Source organism: Neolamprologus multifasciatus, chromosome 8 (genome assembly GCF_963576455.1).
Source record: "Neolamprologus multifasciatus chromosome 8, fNeoMul1.2, whole genome shotgun sequence".
In the NCBI taxonomy this organism is placed as follows: domain Eukaryota; kingdom Metazoa; phylum Chordata; class Actinopteri; order Cichliformes; family Cichlidae; genus Neolamprologus; species Neolamprologus multifasciatus.
This window is the reverse complement of record NC_140446.1, coordinates 25,322,329-25,341,720: the sequence shown is the minus strand read 5'-3', so window position 1 is coordinate 25,341,720 and position 19,392 is coordinate 25,322,329. Positions and strand designations below refer to the sequence as shown.

The 19,392-nt window shown below is 42.6% G+C and overlaps 1 protein-coding gene and 2 long non-coding RNA genes across 7 annotated transcripts in view; all 3 read left to right on the top strand.

Moving 5' to 3' along the window:
• LOC146513199 (uncharacterized) overlaps nucleotides 1-19,392 on the top strand; it is a 115,098-nt gene that overhangs the window by 56,247 nt on the left and 39,459 nt on the right. The gene's annotated exons all lie outside the window — the stretch shown is intronic.
• Nucleotides 1-19,392, top strand: part of mpripb (myosin phosphatase Rho interacting protein b) — a 50,701-nt gene that overhangs the window by 7,378 nt on the left and 23,931 nt on the right. For all 5 annotated transcript variants that reach the window (XM_085169318.1, XM_085169320.1, XM_085169319.1 and 2 more), the window contains exons 4-9: nucleotides 10,527-10,678; nucleotides 10,753-10,837; nucleotides 10,933-11,104; nucleotides 11,407-11,851; nucleotides 16,428-16,554; nucleotides 17,634-17,738. In XM_085169318.1, the coding sequence (XP_085025444.1) occupies nucleotides 10,527-10,678; nucleotides 10,753-10,837; nucleotides 10,933-11,104; nucleotides 11,407-11,851; nucleotides 16,428-16,554; nucleotides 17,634-17,738 (1,086 nt within the window). The remainder of the gene's footprint in view (nucleotides 1-10,526; nucleotides 10,679-10,752; nucleotides 10,838-10,932; nucleotides 11,105-11,406; nucleotides 11,852-16,427; nucleotides 16,555-17,633; nucleotides 17,739-19,392) is intronic.
• Nucleotides 7-9,615, top strand: LOC146513202 (uncharacterized). The gene is made up of 2 exons (XR_014875550.1): nucleotides 7-7,468; nucleotides 7,562-9,615. It is a non-coding gene; the product is annotated as an uncharacterized LOC146513202 (long non-coding RNA).

Here is a 19,392-nt window from a genome sequence, read left to right as displayed (position 1 = left end):
GTGAGTAAAGGATGTTTTTTTTCTGCGTTCTGTTCTGTGAAGGTGAAGATCCAATGTTTTTAAATCTTAAAGTTCAGGGCATAGCAGGTGTCCATGTCTGCGTGTTGTAGTTGTACAGTTTAGGGGTAGTGTAATTTCTTGGTATGTGTGATTCCTACTTGAAAAGACACTGAAAAAGTCAGCTTGCTGTGACTGAGGCTTGTGATGCAGGGCTTTGCTGCTGAATCAGTTTTCACTGAGCTTCACTCGACCCATCAGGGCTTTCACTAACACTGTCACTCTCTTTCTTTAGAGGAGCATTTCCTACAATAACTGTTGATCTTACTTGATTATACTCTTGTGTGATGTCTATACAGATGTTTTGGAAGCTGCTCATTAAGGCTTTGTAATATGGTTAAAAACAACCCTCCTATATCAGTATACTTAAGAGAAATGTGACATTTAACATGATTATAAGTCAGGACATAAAAAGTGGTGCAGATGTGAAGGTGATGTGCTAGCTGGAAGATGACTTTGTTGGCATTTGTTGTGAGAAGTGAATGACACTGTCTCTGCTGCAACTGTGTGGGAAGCTGCGGCTGGCAACAGTGATTATGTTACTGAAATCAACCATAAACTGTCTAGACAGACCCGAGATTCAGTATAACAGTTATTCAGATGTTGTGCACAGTGTTTGATGCCACAGAAAATGAAAAACTGTGCTTCTCCTCTGCTAAGCAGCTACAAGACTGGCTAGAATAAAGGCACTTGAGCCAAATTTGGTATTGTGTTTGTCGGTTTACCTGGGTGTTTGGCTGCACAGCGTAAAGATTTGGGGTATGCAACCTGACCGCGATAACAGTACGCGTAAGGTGAAAAGTTGGCTTGAACAGGATGGAGCGTAAGAGTGGAGTTGATGAGGAAACAGGTGGGGGGAAAGCAGCATAAAAGCACAGATGGTGGCTGTAAGGGAACGTTTTTAAACTGTTTCCCCTCACCAAGTTAAAAAAAACTTTGTTTTTTACTTAGAAACTTGGAGGAATTATATATTATAATTGCGCCACGAAGCAAAAAGCAACAGCAGTGCATACAACAAACATAAGCTACCCACAGACCAGCTGATTTTAACACAGGCTGCAAAGGCAACTTGTTATTGGTTAGCAGTTGAGAAATGTTAAAGCGTGAAACATTTAAATGCAAGCAGAAAGTAAGCTTTTCAGTCAGCATTTAAAGCACATTCAGTGTTAGGAATATGATCTTTTTTCTTTTTAAATGTTTTATAAAATAAGAATGTAACTTGTCCACTAGACAGCTAATTGTTTCTGTCCTCACTGGTTGAAAATACTACTCCAATAAACTGCTTATTAGTATTTCTTTAATATGCAAGGCAAGATTTCTGAGTGTTATGCAGCCACAGACAGTAAGCATAGTGGAAAAAAGACTGAAACTGTTGCATAAACGCTGTGTTAGAATAAACTGAGTTCTAATCTTTTACAGGAACAATGAAAAACTCTAAAAGATTCTTAAATCAATCAGTCAATATTTGTATGGACGGTTTTTCACCTCATCCAATAAATTGTGCTCAGTTTAGACCCCATGCTTGCTTGTGTGTGTATAATGACTTTGATGCATGTTGTGGATAAAGCATGCAGTTAGTAAGCACTTCATATGGTTTGTTGCTGCGTAGCCAAAAGTAATGCAGCTACTAAAATCATGTGATGTGGCTTAATGATTTCCGACTCCCACATTTCCAATTTTAGACGTTCTCCTTGGAATTTTGCTTGCTTCGCTTGCGTCTGCTGTGCAGCAGAAACATTTAGTGTTTTATTGTTTGTAGCGTGTTCTCAGTTCTGTCTGGGAATGTGGTCTTGATACTGAAGGTTGATTGAAAACACTTAGCAGTGCTGAAAATCTCAAACCGCATTAGAAGCTTTCCTCGCTAGTTCATGGAGGAGCGAATAGAACTGAATCATTTCATTGAAATAAGTAAAGGTGCATGTTTAATGTTGTGGAGACTTTGAGTTAAACATTTACTCTTTATAGCTTTTTCCCAAGCTATAGAGAGTAAAAGGCTGGGACTTCTCTACTGCCCGCTCTGAGCCTGCGCCTTGTGCTAGTGTAGCGCCAGGGGAATGCGACACGGGTGACCAAACCCATACCAGCCGATCAGGCTGGAGATTAGGCTGCTTGTGAGTAAACACTGGGGGCCGCACACTACCAACCAGCCTGCCGGAAACACAGAGTGACTTTCTCATGCATCCTGTAGAAATCATAGGTCACACGAGTGTTTACCTTTGCCTTTCATCTTTCTTTTTGTGAGTGAGCAGGACAGTGAGGGGGAGGGAGATGAGCTGACTTTACATCGGCACATGGTGAATCTCTTTTCTGTTGCCAGTGATGACAATGGGAGGAAATGTGGTGCTTGTGAGCGTGCGTGTGCACGTTTCCACTGTGTAATGTGTTTCCAGCGACACCCAGGCTGGTGTGCAGTTGTTTTCCTCTCATTGTAACAGTGATTCCAAAACTGTCTGCCTCATTGTCTTTTGGTCTTTTCATCTGCTCCACAAGGCTGGAAAAGTGGGTCAGGGAAGTGGCCGCTTTGTGCTCCAGACCCCTGAAGATAGGAACTCCCCAAGCCCTCGGAGCTTATGACCACCGTTACTGTTTTCAAACTCATCAGGCTCATCGTTGTTTACAGAGCAGCTCAAGCCACCAATGGAGGGTTGAAATGATGTGACATTTATTCCTGTTTCTCTGACTTTCTCTGGCCTTGTTGTATCAGAGATTTAGATGAGCCACTCCTACTCGCTCTTTGACTTTAACTGTTTTGATGGCATTCTCTACACTTTTATTGTCGCATGAAGGGAAAACAACACATCTGGAACCTTATTTTATAGCTTTGCTATCAAGATGCTTCAGAAGGGTTCAGTGTTTGTTTCTTTTTACTGACTAAGACTAAAACAATAGTTTTGATTATAATTATGATTCACACTCATTCAGTCAGGTGGAGATGCTGTGTAAGGTTTTACATTTTGTAAAACTCATCCATCCATTCGCTTCCGCTTCTCCTTTTCAGGGTTGCTGGAGCCTATCCCAGCTGTCATAGGGCGAGAGGCGGGGTACACCCTGGACAGGTCGCCAGTCTGTCGCAGGGCCAACGCACAGGGACAGACAACCATTCGCGCTCACTTTCATTCGCACATTCACACCTAGTAACAATTTGGATTATCCAATTAACCTATCCCCACAAGCTGCATGTCTTTGGACGGTGGGAGGAAGCCGGAGTACCCGGAGGGAACCCACGCAAACACGGGGAGAACATGCAAACTCCACACAGAAAGACCCCGGCCTGGACCTTCTTGCTGTGCAGCAACAGTGCTAACCACCGTGCTGCCCTTTTGTAAAACTATTTATCAATAATTTGCACTGTGTAGTCACAGGGTACTATATGGCATTCTTGACTATAAATAATACTTTCTAAACTGTAGACCACTTGTTGCATTTGAGCAGCAGAATGCTAACTCTTCCTCTTCTTCATTCTTCCTCGTTGCTGCTTCTCTGCTAAACAGACAAGACAGATTTTTGACACGCACATTTGCAAAGCCAGGCCAAATGTATTTATAAAGCACTTCAAACAGCAGCCACTAGCCAAAGTGCTGAACATGTGCACGGACTTTAGTATACAGCGCTGTCTCTCTCCGTCACTGTAGAGCTCAGCAGTGTGACTTGAAAAGCACTCTGTAGGTTCTGCAGTTCAAAATAATCCTTGGAGTTGCCACAGTTCCTCCAATGTCTGAAACAAGCTGTTTAGTTGGGACAAGTAAACATTTGGAGTGACTGGAAACCTGACTAAAATCCTACCACACGCCGGTAAAAATTAAAAAAAAGAACAAAAAACAAGACCACGCAGAGTGAAACTCGCCCCAAAGGGCAAAGGATAGACTAACCTTTGATGTTTTGTTTTTAGTACAATATGATGACATCTTGTTATGCTGTCGTTACGCTGTCATTATGATGTCGTAGAGCGTAAAGTGTGCTCTCCGTGCCCTTTCGTATGATATATTACTCAATATGGTTTCTTGAAAATTGTTCAAGGTGAACTTTGGGTGCTGACAATGAAGGTCAAGGTCAAATACTAAGCCAACCTAGGTATTCATGTCCTCCCAGGGCTAGTATATTTTTATAGTAGATTTTTCACGTTCGGCGTGACCTTGACCCACTGTTCACACTAATAAAATCAGGACTAGCTCTTATTAGTATCAACCGCCACACAAAATTTGAAAACGATATCTAGAAAACTGCGGACACTAGACTGCTAGCAAACAGACAGAATCGATTACACACTCCTTCCCTTCAAGGGCAGAATAATAATAACTAATGTTAATTAATATTTTAGACAAGAATTAGTAACAAAATATAGTTGTTTTTTTTTAATGTTCTGGCTATTTTAATATTCAGAAATCATGCTCTGCTCGACTGTTTAGTTCCTCTTGCTTTACAGACACCCACATATAAGCAAGCTTTCTTCTGATTGGCTTCTCCACACAAACACAAACAACAGGTAACACAGGCAGGTTTCTGTGCTCACTGCCAGAACTGCGCGTTGGAGACGACCACTAAGAGTATCCCCTTTCACTGAAATCTCAGGGATTAAAAGGATTAATTGGACTTAACTCTTCGGCTGCGTTTAATATGAGCGTCTGCCACTGGAACAGCGTATATACTGTACATAAGATGGGTTTCCTTGAATCCCAAGATCGTTTAACTTGGAGCAATGACGTCGTCTGATATTTTTCGCCATCGAGGCAGCAGTCTATCTGAAGCAGTACACCCTTAATGCTGAACTATTTTCTCCATGAAAAGAGGGGAAAGATGCTTTTCTGTCTAATGCAGCATTCCTCCTTTAATGCCCTTATTTGGTGAACTGCAGTGTACTTGCAGCTCTGGGACCATACAGAGAAAGAAAAGGAGCACTAACCCTAAAAAAAAAAAAAACAGGGAAAAAACCCACAGAGGAAACGTCAGATATGCCCCAGACCCAGACATTCCTCACACACAGCCTGCCACAGTAAGCACCCTGCTCCGCTGATGCTGGCCCATCATAATGCTTCCCATACTTGAACGTCACTCTTAAACAAGTAAATGAATGGAAAGTGAGACATTTTTCATGAAGATCTAACACAGAGTGGGACCACCCTGAAAGCTTTTAGGTTAAAAGGTCAATGACCATGAGAACACGCTGAAGAAGAGGTCGGGAGGTGACCGCTTTAATCCAGAGCTGCTTCTGTTTTACATCATGTTTTAGAAAGGGAAACAGTGCTAGAATAACCCACTCTAGCACATCTCAATCAGTTCATGGTTGTTTTAAGGTTGTTTAGGCTTCTCCGTGTTAAAGGTTTTGATGGTGGGGAACTGTATCGAGGAACACGCAGCACATAAAACAGCAGTGTCTCTCCAGAGCCTGCTGTGGCGGATTTGCCTTTGGCTCTGCCTGTAAAAAGCCTCCTGGAGGATTTATCATTTATGGAGTGGGTGTACTCCACTCAATTCTAAAGCTGGCCCACTTATTTTTTCATGCCGTTTTAACAGTTTTCTGGAAAGTTTACTGTTGGGCTGGGGCTGTAACATAAAATGTTTTTTTTTTTAAATACAGATTTTACCTAAAAGACGCGTCTATTTTCTTAGCATGAAGCATTTTAATTGTCAGTCTCGTGTGGGTTGTATTGTTTGAGTGCCGTTTTCTCTCAGTGTTGTTGTTTCTTGTGTCGTGTCAGCCAGAGATCTCGAGAGGACCGTATGAGAAAGTCGTTTCTTTTAATAATACCCCATAGCCAAGCTAAAATTAGTCGGCAGTGGAAGACGGACACAATTGGAGGATATGGAATTGGCCTGGTTTCGTAAAAATCAAACCCTGGACAATTCATTTGTTTTTGAATAGTAGCCTTGGCAGATACATCTCCTTTGTTTTGGTGCCAGTAGCCGAGGGCAGTTTCTAAGCAACAAGTTGCCTTTATGCTGTCAGCATCAGCTGGACTGCAGTAGTTCATGCTCCACCTAGCAGCAACAAAATACAGTAAAGCCACTTTCGGGCACAGTGAACAGCGAAATCAATCTTACCTACTGGATCAAACACCAGTAAATATATTACAAGAAATCCAGTTTTAACAAGTTTGCTTTTCCTAAAAGTCCACATGCTGAAAATAATAAGGCTGCTGAGGTCTTTGTTCAATAAAATATTTTACAGTCAGTATTTTGGTTGCATAGGAAAACAGTAAGGCCACTGTATTTCAGAATTTTTAAGGGATTTTCTAGCAGGCAGGAAAACCTTCAGGAGTCATCGTCTAATTTTGGGTTTGACCCTCTTAAGGAGGACATGAAGCACTAAACATCCATCCATTCGCTTCTGCGGGGGGCGCTGGAGCCTATCCCAGCTGTCAAAGGGCGAGAGGCGGGGTACACCCTGGACAGATCGCCAGTCTGTCGCAGGGCTAACACGAAGGCTAATTTACATCATCATCAACTCTGTCTGTGAAGCTGGATTTAAGAAATAAGTTCTTAATGTTAAAGGTTCAAAAGCATGTTTAGTGCCATCTGCTGTCAGTACTGAACGTGATGTTGTCACGTGGTTTGGTTGGTTGCAGCGAACAGACATTAGCTTATGTTAGCTAACCGGTGAAAGAATTGATAACTCAGAGGAAAATAAGGAGACTATAACTAAAAATCAGTTTAAATGGATCACTTTTGTGCTGGCCCAGGCTGCAGCAATGAGTTTTATGTTAAAGCTGAGGATATACTGTCCACTTTCACTGTCTCTTTAGCAGTAAGTGGCTCTACGGTTTTTGGCTAGCTGCACTCAAACGGGAAAATCCAGCCGTTATCTGTAATGTTCGGGTTTGTAAAGCACTTTATGAATTAGATCTGTATAGAGGAGACCCTGTTTGAGTCACCAGACCGACAAGCTGGAGTTCACACTCCAGCTTGACCTCACCAGGCCGGGTGTAGCGAGTCGTGCAATCAGCCAGCAAAGCAGATCTTCGCACGATGCAATCAGCGCTATTTTATAAAATATTCTCTTTTTCCCAACACAACACAAAGTTTCCTACATAACAGGTTACTACATGCGTATCACACCAACAAATCACTAACTTTTAATATGAAGTACTCCGTCGCACCCATCAAACATTTTTTTCCTGCAGACATGCTGCTAATGATTCCCAGTCATGCTTCAGCAAGAAGCATAGTTATGTTTACGGTGTGGTGCACTTGCGTATGTAGTAAACAGTTTGGATGTGTTTGGGCAAAGAGAGATTATTTTATTGCATAAAATAGTGCTGATTGAGGCTGGATCCAACAGAGGGTAAAATCCAGGAGTTTTCCATGCTAAATTCCCAGATTTTATAATATTAAAATATAGCAGAGATGCAGGCTGCTAGAGCTGATCAGAGTCTGCTAGGCCTCAGCTACTAGGTTGTGGCCTAGTTACTATTGGGTGTGTGGGTGGAGCATTTTTTTATGTTTCATTCCTTCATTCAGATCATTAAAATCATGTTTTTGAATCACTTTAATGGCCACAGGTGTATAGGACGAGTATGAAACTCAGTAAGCTGGCAGTATAAAGGCCATAAATGTCAATAATTGCATGCTGAATGAGTAAAAATGTTAACACCAGAAAGACCGTGTTCTTTTTGGTGCAGACCCATAAGTCTCCACCCATCAAAGAGACAATATTTCTGTTCCCCAGCCTTAAAGCAGAGATAAAACATTCATTCTTAAAACTGCTGCTGCTTTTTTGTGGACATGGTACTCATGTTTCTATTTTTAGCTTCTAAAAATTGACAGCACAGTGTCACAGTGGTTAGCACTGTTGCCTCACAGCAAGAAGTTCCTGAGTTCAATCCCGCCATGAGGCCGGGGTCTTTCTGTGCAGAGTTTGCATGTTCTCCCCGTGTTTGCGTGGGTTTCCCGGGTACTTCGGCTTCCTCCCACCGTCCAAAGGCATGCAGTTAGTGGTGATAGGTTAATTGGAAACACAAAATTGCCTATAGGTACGAATGCGAGAGTGAATGGTTGTCTCTCTGTGTTAGCCCTGTGACAGACTGGCCAGTCCAGGGTGTACCCTGCCTCTCGCCCCCGCTTATCCTTTTTCAGAACCCCCGCGACCCTGAAAAAGGATAAGCGGAAGCAAATGGATGGATGAAGAGTTCTTAAAAAGTCCTAAATTTGATTTTATAAGGTGTGCAGCAGCCCTGGAAGTTGTTGCTCAATAGATTATTCTGCTCTACCATTGACCACTCATTAATCTGCAGTTTTTCTCAATTAATCAATAAATCATTTGATGAATATAAATCCAGAATTAACAGAAAAGTGACTGAAACTATGAAAACAGTTGCTGGTTAGATTAAGGAAACAACACATTAGTTGGCGCTCTAAATCTGCCCCACATAGATGGTGCTGGAGAAAGGACCTCACAAAAGGACTTTTTGGTTTCCTGAGCTTAGTTGTTTGTTTCGTAGAAAAGTTGAGTCAGAAAGTACTGATGCAGAGAAGAGATTACTAGAGTACACCGACTCAGAATTGTTTTGCACTTCTTAAAGCGCTGCTGAGGTTCAGCTTCTCTAATCACAGCAAATATCATTCGATTTCTTAATGTGGCATTAGTCTTGCAACCCTGTGGTCTTGCACATAGCTGTCAGCCATTTGGTCCTTATTTTCACACATGATCATTGGAGGAAATTCTTCCACAGCGTCTCAGTTCTGAGGTACGACGCCATGTAATTGCCATATTTGGCAGGCCCTAGGGCTTTACAGATAGATCTTAATAAAGCTGGATCTGTGTTCAGTGGCCTTAAAAGGAGCTGGAAAAAGACCCAGCACCTGTTTTACATCTGTAGCAGGCACAGTGCAGCAAAGGCTGATAACAGAGCGGCAGGATTCTGAGAAGGTCGGAGAGGAAGTTTGGGGGGTTTTCTCGACATTAACGAGACAGTACAGGTTCAAATGGCAGTCGAACCACACACAACATACAGGGAAGTGACGTCAGAGCTAGAGCAGGGCGATATGACCAAAAATATTTATCACCATATACATTTGAAAATTTGCGATAACGATATAACTGATGATATAATTGACACTAGACAAAATACTTTACAACTCCACAACTTTATTAATGCAAAAAAAAAAAATCAATGTATTTTCACTTAAACGAGCAGCTGTTTTTATGTGCATTAAAGTTATATAAAAAATTACCAGTGCAAATGCAAATTCCTTGCTGACAGTTTAACCAAAAGGCATTTCCAGTGGAAACTGGCCGACATATCCTCAGCATAACCATGTATAATATCCACAAAACTTAAAAAGAGGTTATACACACACAATACGGTAATATTATGTTGAAGCACAGTACGTATCACTCCGCGAGGCTCCGCCTACGATAGCCGTAATGCTCCAACAATCCATCAAGCGGTGCTTCATAGCTTAGCAAAAACATTTGACAGATTTTCGAGCGCCGTGTACATAAAATCGTTTCGAGGTCAGTAAACACAACCAGAGTTCATACATAAGGCACACAGGATTATAAGGGGCACTGTCGATTTTCAGAAAAATCAAAGGATTGATTTTAAGTGCGACTTATTTTCCAGACAACACGGTAATAACGACGGCCCGCTAGCATGCTCTACCAAAAATAGTGCTTTGTTGTGTGTCTGACGGTCGAAAGCTAAACCAGTTCCACACCACTGAAGTTGCAGCATTTTTACAAACCAGTTCTGATTCATCTGTTTCATTTAACGACCCACTTTCGCTCTTCTCATTCTGCGTCGCCGCCATGTGCGTATGTAAACATATGCACTGCGCATGCGCGTTTTACCCTTATTCTATTGCGATATTTCATTTTCTTATCGTTGCCCGACAACACAAACATCACAAACGTTATACCGGTATAACCGTGAACAGTATGATATGGCCCTAGTCAGAGCTTTGACTGTGGTTTGTGCTTTGTGGATCAACCATGACTGAAAACTATCAGTCTCCATGCTACAAACAGCTCTGTTCTTCACTGAGCATGCTGTTACCTTCACTTTTCACTCAGTGTTCTATAACAGAGGACTCAACTCGTTACCATGGTGACGTGGCGATAGCAGCCGAGGGTTCGTACAGTATGACAGAGAGATCTGAAGCATGTTTTCCTTTGGAACGTGATATGAGTATTTAGCTGGGCGAGCACACCACACATTTGTTCTCGCTCTGTTTTTAAAACGAACAGGTCTTAGGTCTCTAACCTAACACTTCCCTTCTCTTAGCTATGTGACGCACAATCATCTAAGCAAATATGGAGGCTAAGTTGTAGGTCTGTGCTGAGTACCATACATGCATGTTAAACATAATGATTGGCCATGAGGGAGATAGTAGAGATCTTTCACATGCAAAGAAAAAAAACGTAAAACAGTTACCCATATCTCCAAAGTGAAAACCGGATACCTACACAGTGTACAAATATCCAAATATTTGGATACGTCTCTGCTCATTTTTTCATATTGTGTCTTTTCTAGCCAAGCACGCTCCCTCAGGGCACAGTCAACATGAACCTGTGTACAGACGTCATTGATGCAGAGCCCAAGACGGGCCAGAAGAACTCACTGTGCATCATCACACCCGACCAGGAGTACTACATCAGAGGAGAGAATAAGGAGATCATCAATGGGTAATTTGTCCAGATATGATTACTGATGGGTTGTCACAGGGTTGGAGGCTGATGTCTGATATTCACACCTGCAGGTGGAGTGAACAGCTGATTGTCTACCCCCGAACCAACAAACAGAACCAGAAGAAGAAACGCAAAGTTGAGCCTGCCACCTCCCAGGTAATCCTCCTCACAACACAAACGTTCAAAGGTCAGGATCATGCGCCACCTTCTTTAGGCCGTCATTTTTGACGTCATTGTGCGTTCGCGTCCAGGAGCCGGGTCCAGCCAAGGTAGCAGTAACTGGGTCTGGTATCCCAGAAGCGGAAAAAGTTCCAGATTCAAGCTCCATCATCTGGCAGGAAGAACTGAACCAGAGGGAGGCTGAAGGGGCAGCAGTCTGGACTGCTGCTGAGCTACCTTCAGGATCACCACTGCCCCCTACAGGTAAGGAGGAATAACACATTATAAATAAGATCAAAGGTGATATTCAAAAAGGATGTAACCAAGTGAAAAAGACACCACATTTAAGTTTTTCGTTAGGCTTTACCCAGCCAGTTGTTTTCTAGATAATGGGTTGTTTATTATTGAAGAAGAAATTAAAGCAATTTAAAATGACATAAAAATACATGTTTCCAAGGTAGAGAGTCTAATCAAATGGGTTTTGTTTTTTTAAGTCAAATGTATTGAATTAATTTTATTTTAAATAAATATATGGCATCATGGCATCCTCTGTTCCTCATCTGTAGGGGACTCTGCGTCCGCGGCCCAGGCTTCTGATGCAGGCTCAGTGAACGGTGATGAAGTGGACCGGGGCGGCCTGCCGTTGCACGGCTCCACCCCCCAGCCTCCCAGCGACCTGCTGTCGCCGACCGGCTCCTGCTCCAGCCTGGGAGGCATTCCGCGCTGCCTCTCTCCAGCTCCCAGCGACCCCTTCCCCTCCGGCAGCTCCCTGCTCTCCAACGGCTCTCACATCAGCGGCTCGGTCAGCTCTCTCGACTCGGATGCCAGCGGCAGCACGGTGACGAGCACAGACAGCCACCCGGCCACCCAGAGGAGCGGTCACTCCTACAGCCACCACGACACGCCGCGGTCTCGGCGGTTGGAGGCCGAGGCTAGAAAGGCTGAGAAGAGGAGCCGGTTCAGGAGCCCAGACAGGCAGGAGAGAGAGGCCGTCTTCAGCCCCGAGAGGAGGTCAGTGTTCACTGACTCCTAAACTTTCACTTATGTTATACAAATCATCCAGCAAAACGTCAACAAGTGAAGCATTTGGAAGCTGAGCTGTTTTCATTTTACATTAATGATAATCTGATTTCACAGATATTTGCAAGACGTCTCTCTTTGTATGCAAACAGCTGTTAATGCAATCTGGCTGATTTCAGTCAGACTGATCAGTGGAAATGGTGAATTGTGCAGACTTGTACAGTTATTGTGGCGTCTTTTGGATCCATCTTGTCTCATCTTCCCAATATCTCAGAAAATAAATTACACTACCTCTTCTAAGTTGTAGCTACGGTCGATAGCCACCCACTCCCGACTAGGGATGGGTATCGTTTAGGTTTTATCCGATACCGGTGCCAAACCAGTACTTTTGAAATGGTGCCGGTGCTTAAACGGTGCTCAAACCGGTGCTTAAAGAATGGAGAACACAAAATTGGTCCAAAAACATCTCATGTTCAGCTGTTTTTTTGTAAAAAGATAACAATGTTAGCCTTTTCTGCAGCTATGGGGCATATATGGTATCATTCTTGGCTGGAAGCAGTGCTTAAACAATGGAAAAAAACACAAACTTTGTCCAAAAACCTCTCATGTTTAACTGTTTTCCACTTTTTCTTTGGTCATTTTAGCCTTTTTGGCCAGGGTGAAGGGAGTATCTGCCATCAAACAAGAAGACAGCCGCATGTAGCTATGATGATGTTTGCTAGTTCACCTTACATGCATTAATGTAATAACGTGGTTAGCCTACTCAACCTAAATTATACACGAACAACATGAAGCTACTCACGCAGAGAAGAACGGCTGCTGCTGCATCATCATCCTCATCATTTCTGCTGCAGATGCGCTCTCTGCATAGATGTGCTCGGTGTGAGGTCTCGCAGCAAGCTATCAAATACGGCGCATTTCTCGGCTTTTAAAAAAAAAACGCTATGCGTCGCCAGGTGTTTCATCGGGTTTGAGGTGTTACCTCCTTTGACTGTATCACAGTATCACCTTAAAGCACTTGTTGCAGCTGCTGAGTTTGCATCTTTTGCTGTGAAGTACAGCCAGACTTTGACCGCTTCGCCTTGGGCGTTTTTAATCTGTAGCTCTGCTCTAAAAGAACGTACGTACCTGGACCCGCCTACTATCCTGGGAAACGTAAAATGATTGGCTAGAATTCAAAGTGTATGACATCTCAGGGAAAAAAAGCACCAAAATAAAGCACTGAAATGTGCGCTATGGCACCGGATACCGGTACCCATCCCTACTCCCGACTGTCAGTAAAGCTCTCTGGGAGTTGATCACGATTAGGTTAAGTCATTTTTCCACAGACATTTAAATATAATACACAAACTATGAACTCTAGCTCTGTCTTAGTTGCATTTTTTGTGCTCAGATGGACTTGATTGAAAAAAGTATGAGCATGTGAGCATGCAGGTAGCATGTTGATAAGCAAAGGTGATACGATCCTGCTGTGAACTAGCAGTTTAATCAGCATCTGATTAAACCTGATGAACCAGGTCAGTGGCTTTCTTAGAATCTCAGCTCTCTGCGTTATATTGGACAGCATCAGTATTTTACCCGTGTTTTTATGGGAGAATGTGTTCCTTAACAATCACCCCTGCCTTTCAACTTTTCCCTCCTTTTAAAAAAGCGCACAGTGCAGGTTTTGTACTTTCCATTCAGCAATCTGACTCTCCACGACTGGTTATGTTTGTGAAAGGTCTCTCTCGCGCACACAGACACCAGTGAGGGCAACACTTCAAACAAACCTAGTAGGTGAGGTTGTTACAGGGGTAGCGGGGTCATCTTTTTCCTCCCAGAGCCAGCTTCCTGTGCCATTCAGATAGCTCCATGCCTGCCAGGCCTAAAGGGAAAAGGAGGAGGAGGAAAGTGGCCCTTGAACATTATTAGTGTCCTGATTCAGTTCATGTTCAAGTGAGCACACATCTGTCTGTACAGCAACCAGGGGAGCAGCCGCTTTCCAACACTTACTAATGTTAATGTGCCATTATGTAAATGGCACATTAACACAGCAGGCATCTGCGTAGCAACAGCAGCCAGCTTTATATTTTTTGACATTGCAGTGTGGAGCCAAGGATGGAAAATAGACACAACAACTCGAAGATGTGGTCCCTGACTGAGAAATGTCATTAAATCCCATTACGACTGAAATCCCTTTCCTGAAAGTTTATACTTATTCACTGCTGAGTTTGTTAGTTCAGCTCAGGATGAGATGATGGAAGCAAAGCCTCTGGTCAGCAAGATCCATCTAGAAGTAGATGGTAAACCTGTGGAAGGATCGTAAAGGGTTTTCTACAGCTGACTGCATGGCCCAGTGTTGGCAGCGTGGCACTACTGTGTTAGTTTTCTGCTAGTTTTGAGTCTCCATCATTCACACTGCGGCTACCTCGTGCAGGTTTATCAAAAGGCACGAGCCTTTGTCCTTTATGGGCTGACATGGTCTGGTGCAGGCCTGCCTGCCTAACAGATGAACCTTTGTCATTTCGCCCCGTTTCACATTCAGTCATTTGGTTTTAATTTGAATAATATTTTAAAGTTCAAAAATATTATTCAAATTAAAAAGACAGCATGTGCCAAGTGGTGCTTTTCTTTTTCCTAACTGAAATGAAGTAACAGAAGCAACAGCACTTAGCCAGAAAGCGCATGTGCACTCCTGGTCCTTGTCTGCTCCTCATCTGATGTGTATTTCTGACAACTTCATGTGAGCCTGACTGGGGCAGACGGTGGCCTCCACACTGTCCTCATCCTCCTCCCCTCTGCTTTATTCCCCTTTAAGGGCAGCGACTGTAGCAGAAGTGTCCCCAAATAAGGGCAGCATTTAAGCAAAAGAGTAATATAATATTTCCCACTGCTTCTTGCCCTCTTCCTCTCTGTAATGCAGATTTCTGTTGTTGAACAAAAGGCCTGTGTGGGAATGTGTCAGAGCAGGCGGTGTTGTGTGTCACAGACTGAGGAAGGTTGCAGATGGACTTGAGCGAGCGTAGGCTGTTCTCGGATCTGTGATCCAGCACTCATTTTACCCTTGAGTGATCGCTCTGTGAATCAGTTTCTTTAGCGTAATCTGTTGCAGATGATCAGCCTGTCCGCTACATCAAACACCCATGACTATTTACTGGGAACATCTCAACTCTTTACATTTACATTTGAAGTATTTGCATTTTTTTTCCTTCACCCAAAGAAACATTTCTTGACAGCACTGGCAGAGCAAGCTTTCATTTCCCCCTAGGAGGCGTGACTTAAAAACCTGCTGCTACAGTGTCACAGACCTGAAGATTAACCCATAATGACTTTAATCCTGCAGCAGCAAAAGCTTTCCAAACGTATCAACAACTTTACCTGCTGTTTGACTGCAGGATCAGAATAATAAGCAAGTTTTGCAACAGTGCTTCCAGTATTTGGCACCGATGATCAGTGCCAAAGGGAAAAAGTTCCCAGGGTTTTAAGTATTTGGAGAATGACGCTTTTTTGGGGGGTAATTTTGCAAACATGTGGCCTCTACACAGGGAGGCCCAGCACTTTTGAATTAGGAATCCAGTTGTACTATAATGCTACAGGTTACTTTAAGCAAACCTGTAGATTTATACTCTATTATGAGTTAGTCCAGTTCTGTAAATCAACCAGTCTTAACAGCACAAGTCCATTGTGATCAGTCATCAAGACTGTAAGAACAGAAACAAGCAGATGATCCCAGAGCTAGGACAGCTGATCTGATTAGTGACTAAATGTTTGTCAGGCTGCTGTAGAAGAAAATCTCTAATTTTCTTCCAGTTAACTCATTCCTTTAACACAGTACAAGTCAGGTCAACATGCCAACCCTAAGAGCCATCAGTGTCATTACCATTCATGACGATTTAGAGAAACTGAATGCTAGGGGTGGGAGAAAAAATCGATACTGTGTAGTATGGTGATATTTTGTTTGCTAATAATGTATCGATACAGGGACAGCAGAAATCGATATTTTGTTACAAAAATGGTTTTTGTGCTCTGACTTCAGAGCATGTTGATCCTTTTTCTGAGCAAGAATCCTGACATCCCTTCACTGTCCAAATGTGTTTAACTTTTTTTTGGCAGCAATAAACATGACAGTTTACTTATTTTAATTTAAGACATGTTTTATTTTAATTAAGTTTAAAACTTTTTTATTTAATGTAAAATTATATTTTGTTTTAATTTACTTTCAAATTCTTCAGTTGCTGAAGGGGCTGCATAGTTTTCATAAACTGCATAGTTCAGAATAGCTATAATTGTACCAGATGGTTGATTCAGTTAAGTTGGACTAGACTGTAATACAAACCGTTCAGTTTGTCAACAATAAAACTGAAATGAGAGAAAGACTGAGTGTGAGACTTTGATATTAGATAAAATGAATATTGATAAAGTTTACCTTTATGTACAGAATCTGAATATTGCAAAATATTTAAAAAAATTGCAATAATATCGTATCGTGTGTTAAGTATTGTGATAATATCGTATCGTGGGATGTATGGTGATTCCCACCTCTACTGAATGCCTTACACGTTTAACCAAAGTGTGCATTTGTTTGCAGTCGCTCCGGTGTTATCGAGAAGTTGGAGGCCTTGGAGTTGGAGAATCCGGAAAAAATGGAGGTGGAGGAGTCGGGGAGAAGCAGAGTCAGACAAGGCCGAAGTGAACACAGACGCTTCCAGAGAGAGGTAACGTGTGTGAGTGTGTTCAGTGCAACAGTGCCAATATTGTGCTGCAGTTCACAATAGACATGGTAATATGTGTAAACAGTGATTTTCAACAACATCACATGGAAAGCCAGATGTGTTCTCAGCAGTGGCCCTACCAGGACAAGTTTTGGTTCCCCCTCTGCCCCGCTGCTATCCCACCGCTCCTCCTCTTTCTTTTCCCTTATCCTCACCCTCTTCCCTCCGTCCTCTCCCTCTCTGTCCTGTCTTTGTTTTGCTTGTAGGTCAGAGGTCAGCAGGGGTTGCTGTATTCATTTCCAGTTTCCACTCTGTGGTGGGATTCCCCTGGTGATTACATTTTCCTTTCCCACCCTAGCCCCTTGCGCTAAGTTTGAGCAACTCGGGCTTGAGTTTAGCAAGACAGTGACCCGACACAGAGTCCCCACTCGGACACCACTTGGCCCTGAATCTGTTTCACCACAAAAATGTTACGTACACGTACGCAAATAAAGCAGCCAAGACTGCTTGTGTGTCTCTTACTGCACACAAACGCTCTGTTCTCCTTATTGTTGCGTTGAAACAATGCACACATTTCCAGCTGACGCATTTAGCCTCATGCTAACAGTGTGTATTTTTGTTTTCAGCCTCTTTGATTCAGTGCCGAATTGGGCCTCATAAAACACATGGGCTCAACAAAGTAGTGTTTGTCATGAAATTTCTCCACAGCTCATTAATACCCACTCAAACAGACCTGATTACAAAAGAATGGGTCAGTGATTCTTGCCTGTGTGTTTTCTATAAAAACATTTGCCCGCTACTTATTACTTGCACTATTATGCAAACATTCTGGTAGAGCCAATTTACACAGATCTCACAGAAAACTCAAACATGCATCTATGCTTCCTTTTTTCGTCTGTACTATGGACGGTTTTCTATGTGAAGGATGCAGTGCAAAGTGTTATAAATTACTCATCACTTGTACTGTTGATGTTGAGCATGGGAATGCTGACTGTAGTTCACTAAATAGCTGTGGGTGTCATTAGTTTCCTGGAAGTTGCTGAGAGCTCCTTTAAGAGTGTTTATATGCGTGTGTTGTTTAGGAACAGAGGCAAGACGTGGGTCAGGGTCTGGACTTTCCCTCCACCCTGCCCCCTCTGAGGAGAGCCAAGTCATTGGACCGGAGGACCACTGAGTCAGTCATGACGGTGAGTGCTCTCTTGTTTTTGTAAAGTCTGCGATCATGCTAAAACTCCAATTCGGAGAATTGACCTCTCAAAGTGAGCACAGTTTGTTTCCCAGCCTTACTCACTAATTGGCAGCGGAGATGATAAGAAGTCAGCTGCTGTTGTTTGCTCAGCATGTTGATGGGAATTGTTAGTTCGTCATCCCGCGTTACATCATTATTCATTTGTTGTGTTATACGTTTGTCTTACACATTAGTTACCTAACAAACTGTTTGTGGTTTTTAATGAATAAATAAGATGATTGAAAAGTTTCAGCACCGCAGTTTGTTTATATTCATTGAACATGTTGTGTAATGTTTACATTTAAAGCCACTCATAGGGACGTTTCACTGGGCTAAAAGAGCCCCGTTTATACGGACTCTGGTAGGTTTCCTTTAAAAAAACAAACACTTTCCCTCCTCGTAAACTTTGACAGTGGTGGATGCTCATGTTAAACATCAGAGTATGTACAGCTTAACCATGCAAGCTGATGCATCACGACTCATTACAGCTTGTTTTTCATTACAATCAAGTACCACTTAACGTGAGTGGAGTAGTTATAGCAACCCGGCCAAACATCACACGACGTCATGTGTATTAGGGCTGGGCGATATGGCCTAAAATTCATATCGCGATATGATTTCAAGCACGTGCGGTAACGATATATATCGCGATTTATTATTTTCTTCTGTATAACGTATTTTCCACACTATAAGGCACACTTAAAATCCTTTAATTTTCTCAAAAATCAAGAGTGTGCCTTATGTATGAATTCTGGTTGTGCTTACTGACCTCGAACCGATTTGGGCAGAAATCTGTTAAAATGTTTTAGTACAACTTTGGTAAGCCGCACTGCTTGATGGATTTTCAGAGCATTATGGCGGCCGTAGTGAGGAGCTTCGCGGAGTAATCTGGGTCCAAAACTCCATCCCTTCAGGTCCCAAAGTCAAACGAACACAGAGTTAAAAACGGTCTAAATTCTTTAATCTTTAATAAAAGCATCACCTTTGCTGCTTTACCAGGTGTAACAATTAAGTTTAACATCCAGGCATCCATGAAAACAGAATTTATTACATTTAACGGAGTTAGAAGTTAACAGGAAGTTAGCTCGCTAGTTTACACCTAAACATGATGTAGCATGTTCTGAGAGATTTTTGAAACTAATTCAAACGTACAGCTCTGCTGCCACTTCCAACATAAATGAAGAGAGAAAACTAAACAGCAGTGGCGTTTGCAGGGTTACTGAAGTTGGACTACCTGGTATATAATGTTGTGCTACTTGATTGTTAGCGACACAGCTATGTTAGCATAACATTAGCACAGTGAAGCTGGAGGATGAACGCCAACTTTTTTCCACTCGATAAAAGTCATTAATGAATCAATGTTACGGAAGTGGAGGAAGCGCAGTTTTCGGCTTTCCCCATATTTCAAAAGTGCTTCCTCTCTTTGCTATGACTGTCGGCATATTTTGCAGATGATAATGGTTGTAGCCGCTGCGATGCTTTCGACCAAAACAGGCGCAGCTTGATGACATCATCAACATGCGCTATCACGATAGAGCGGTATAGTCAAAATCTCTATCGTTGGCCAAATTTATATCGTTTATATCGCCCACCCCTAATTTGTATGCGATGGT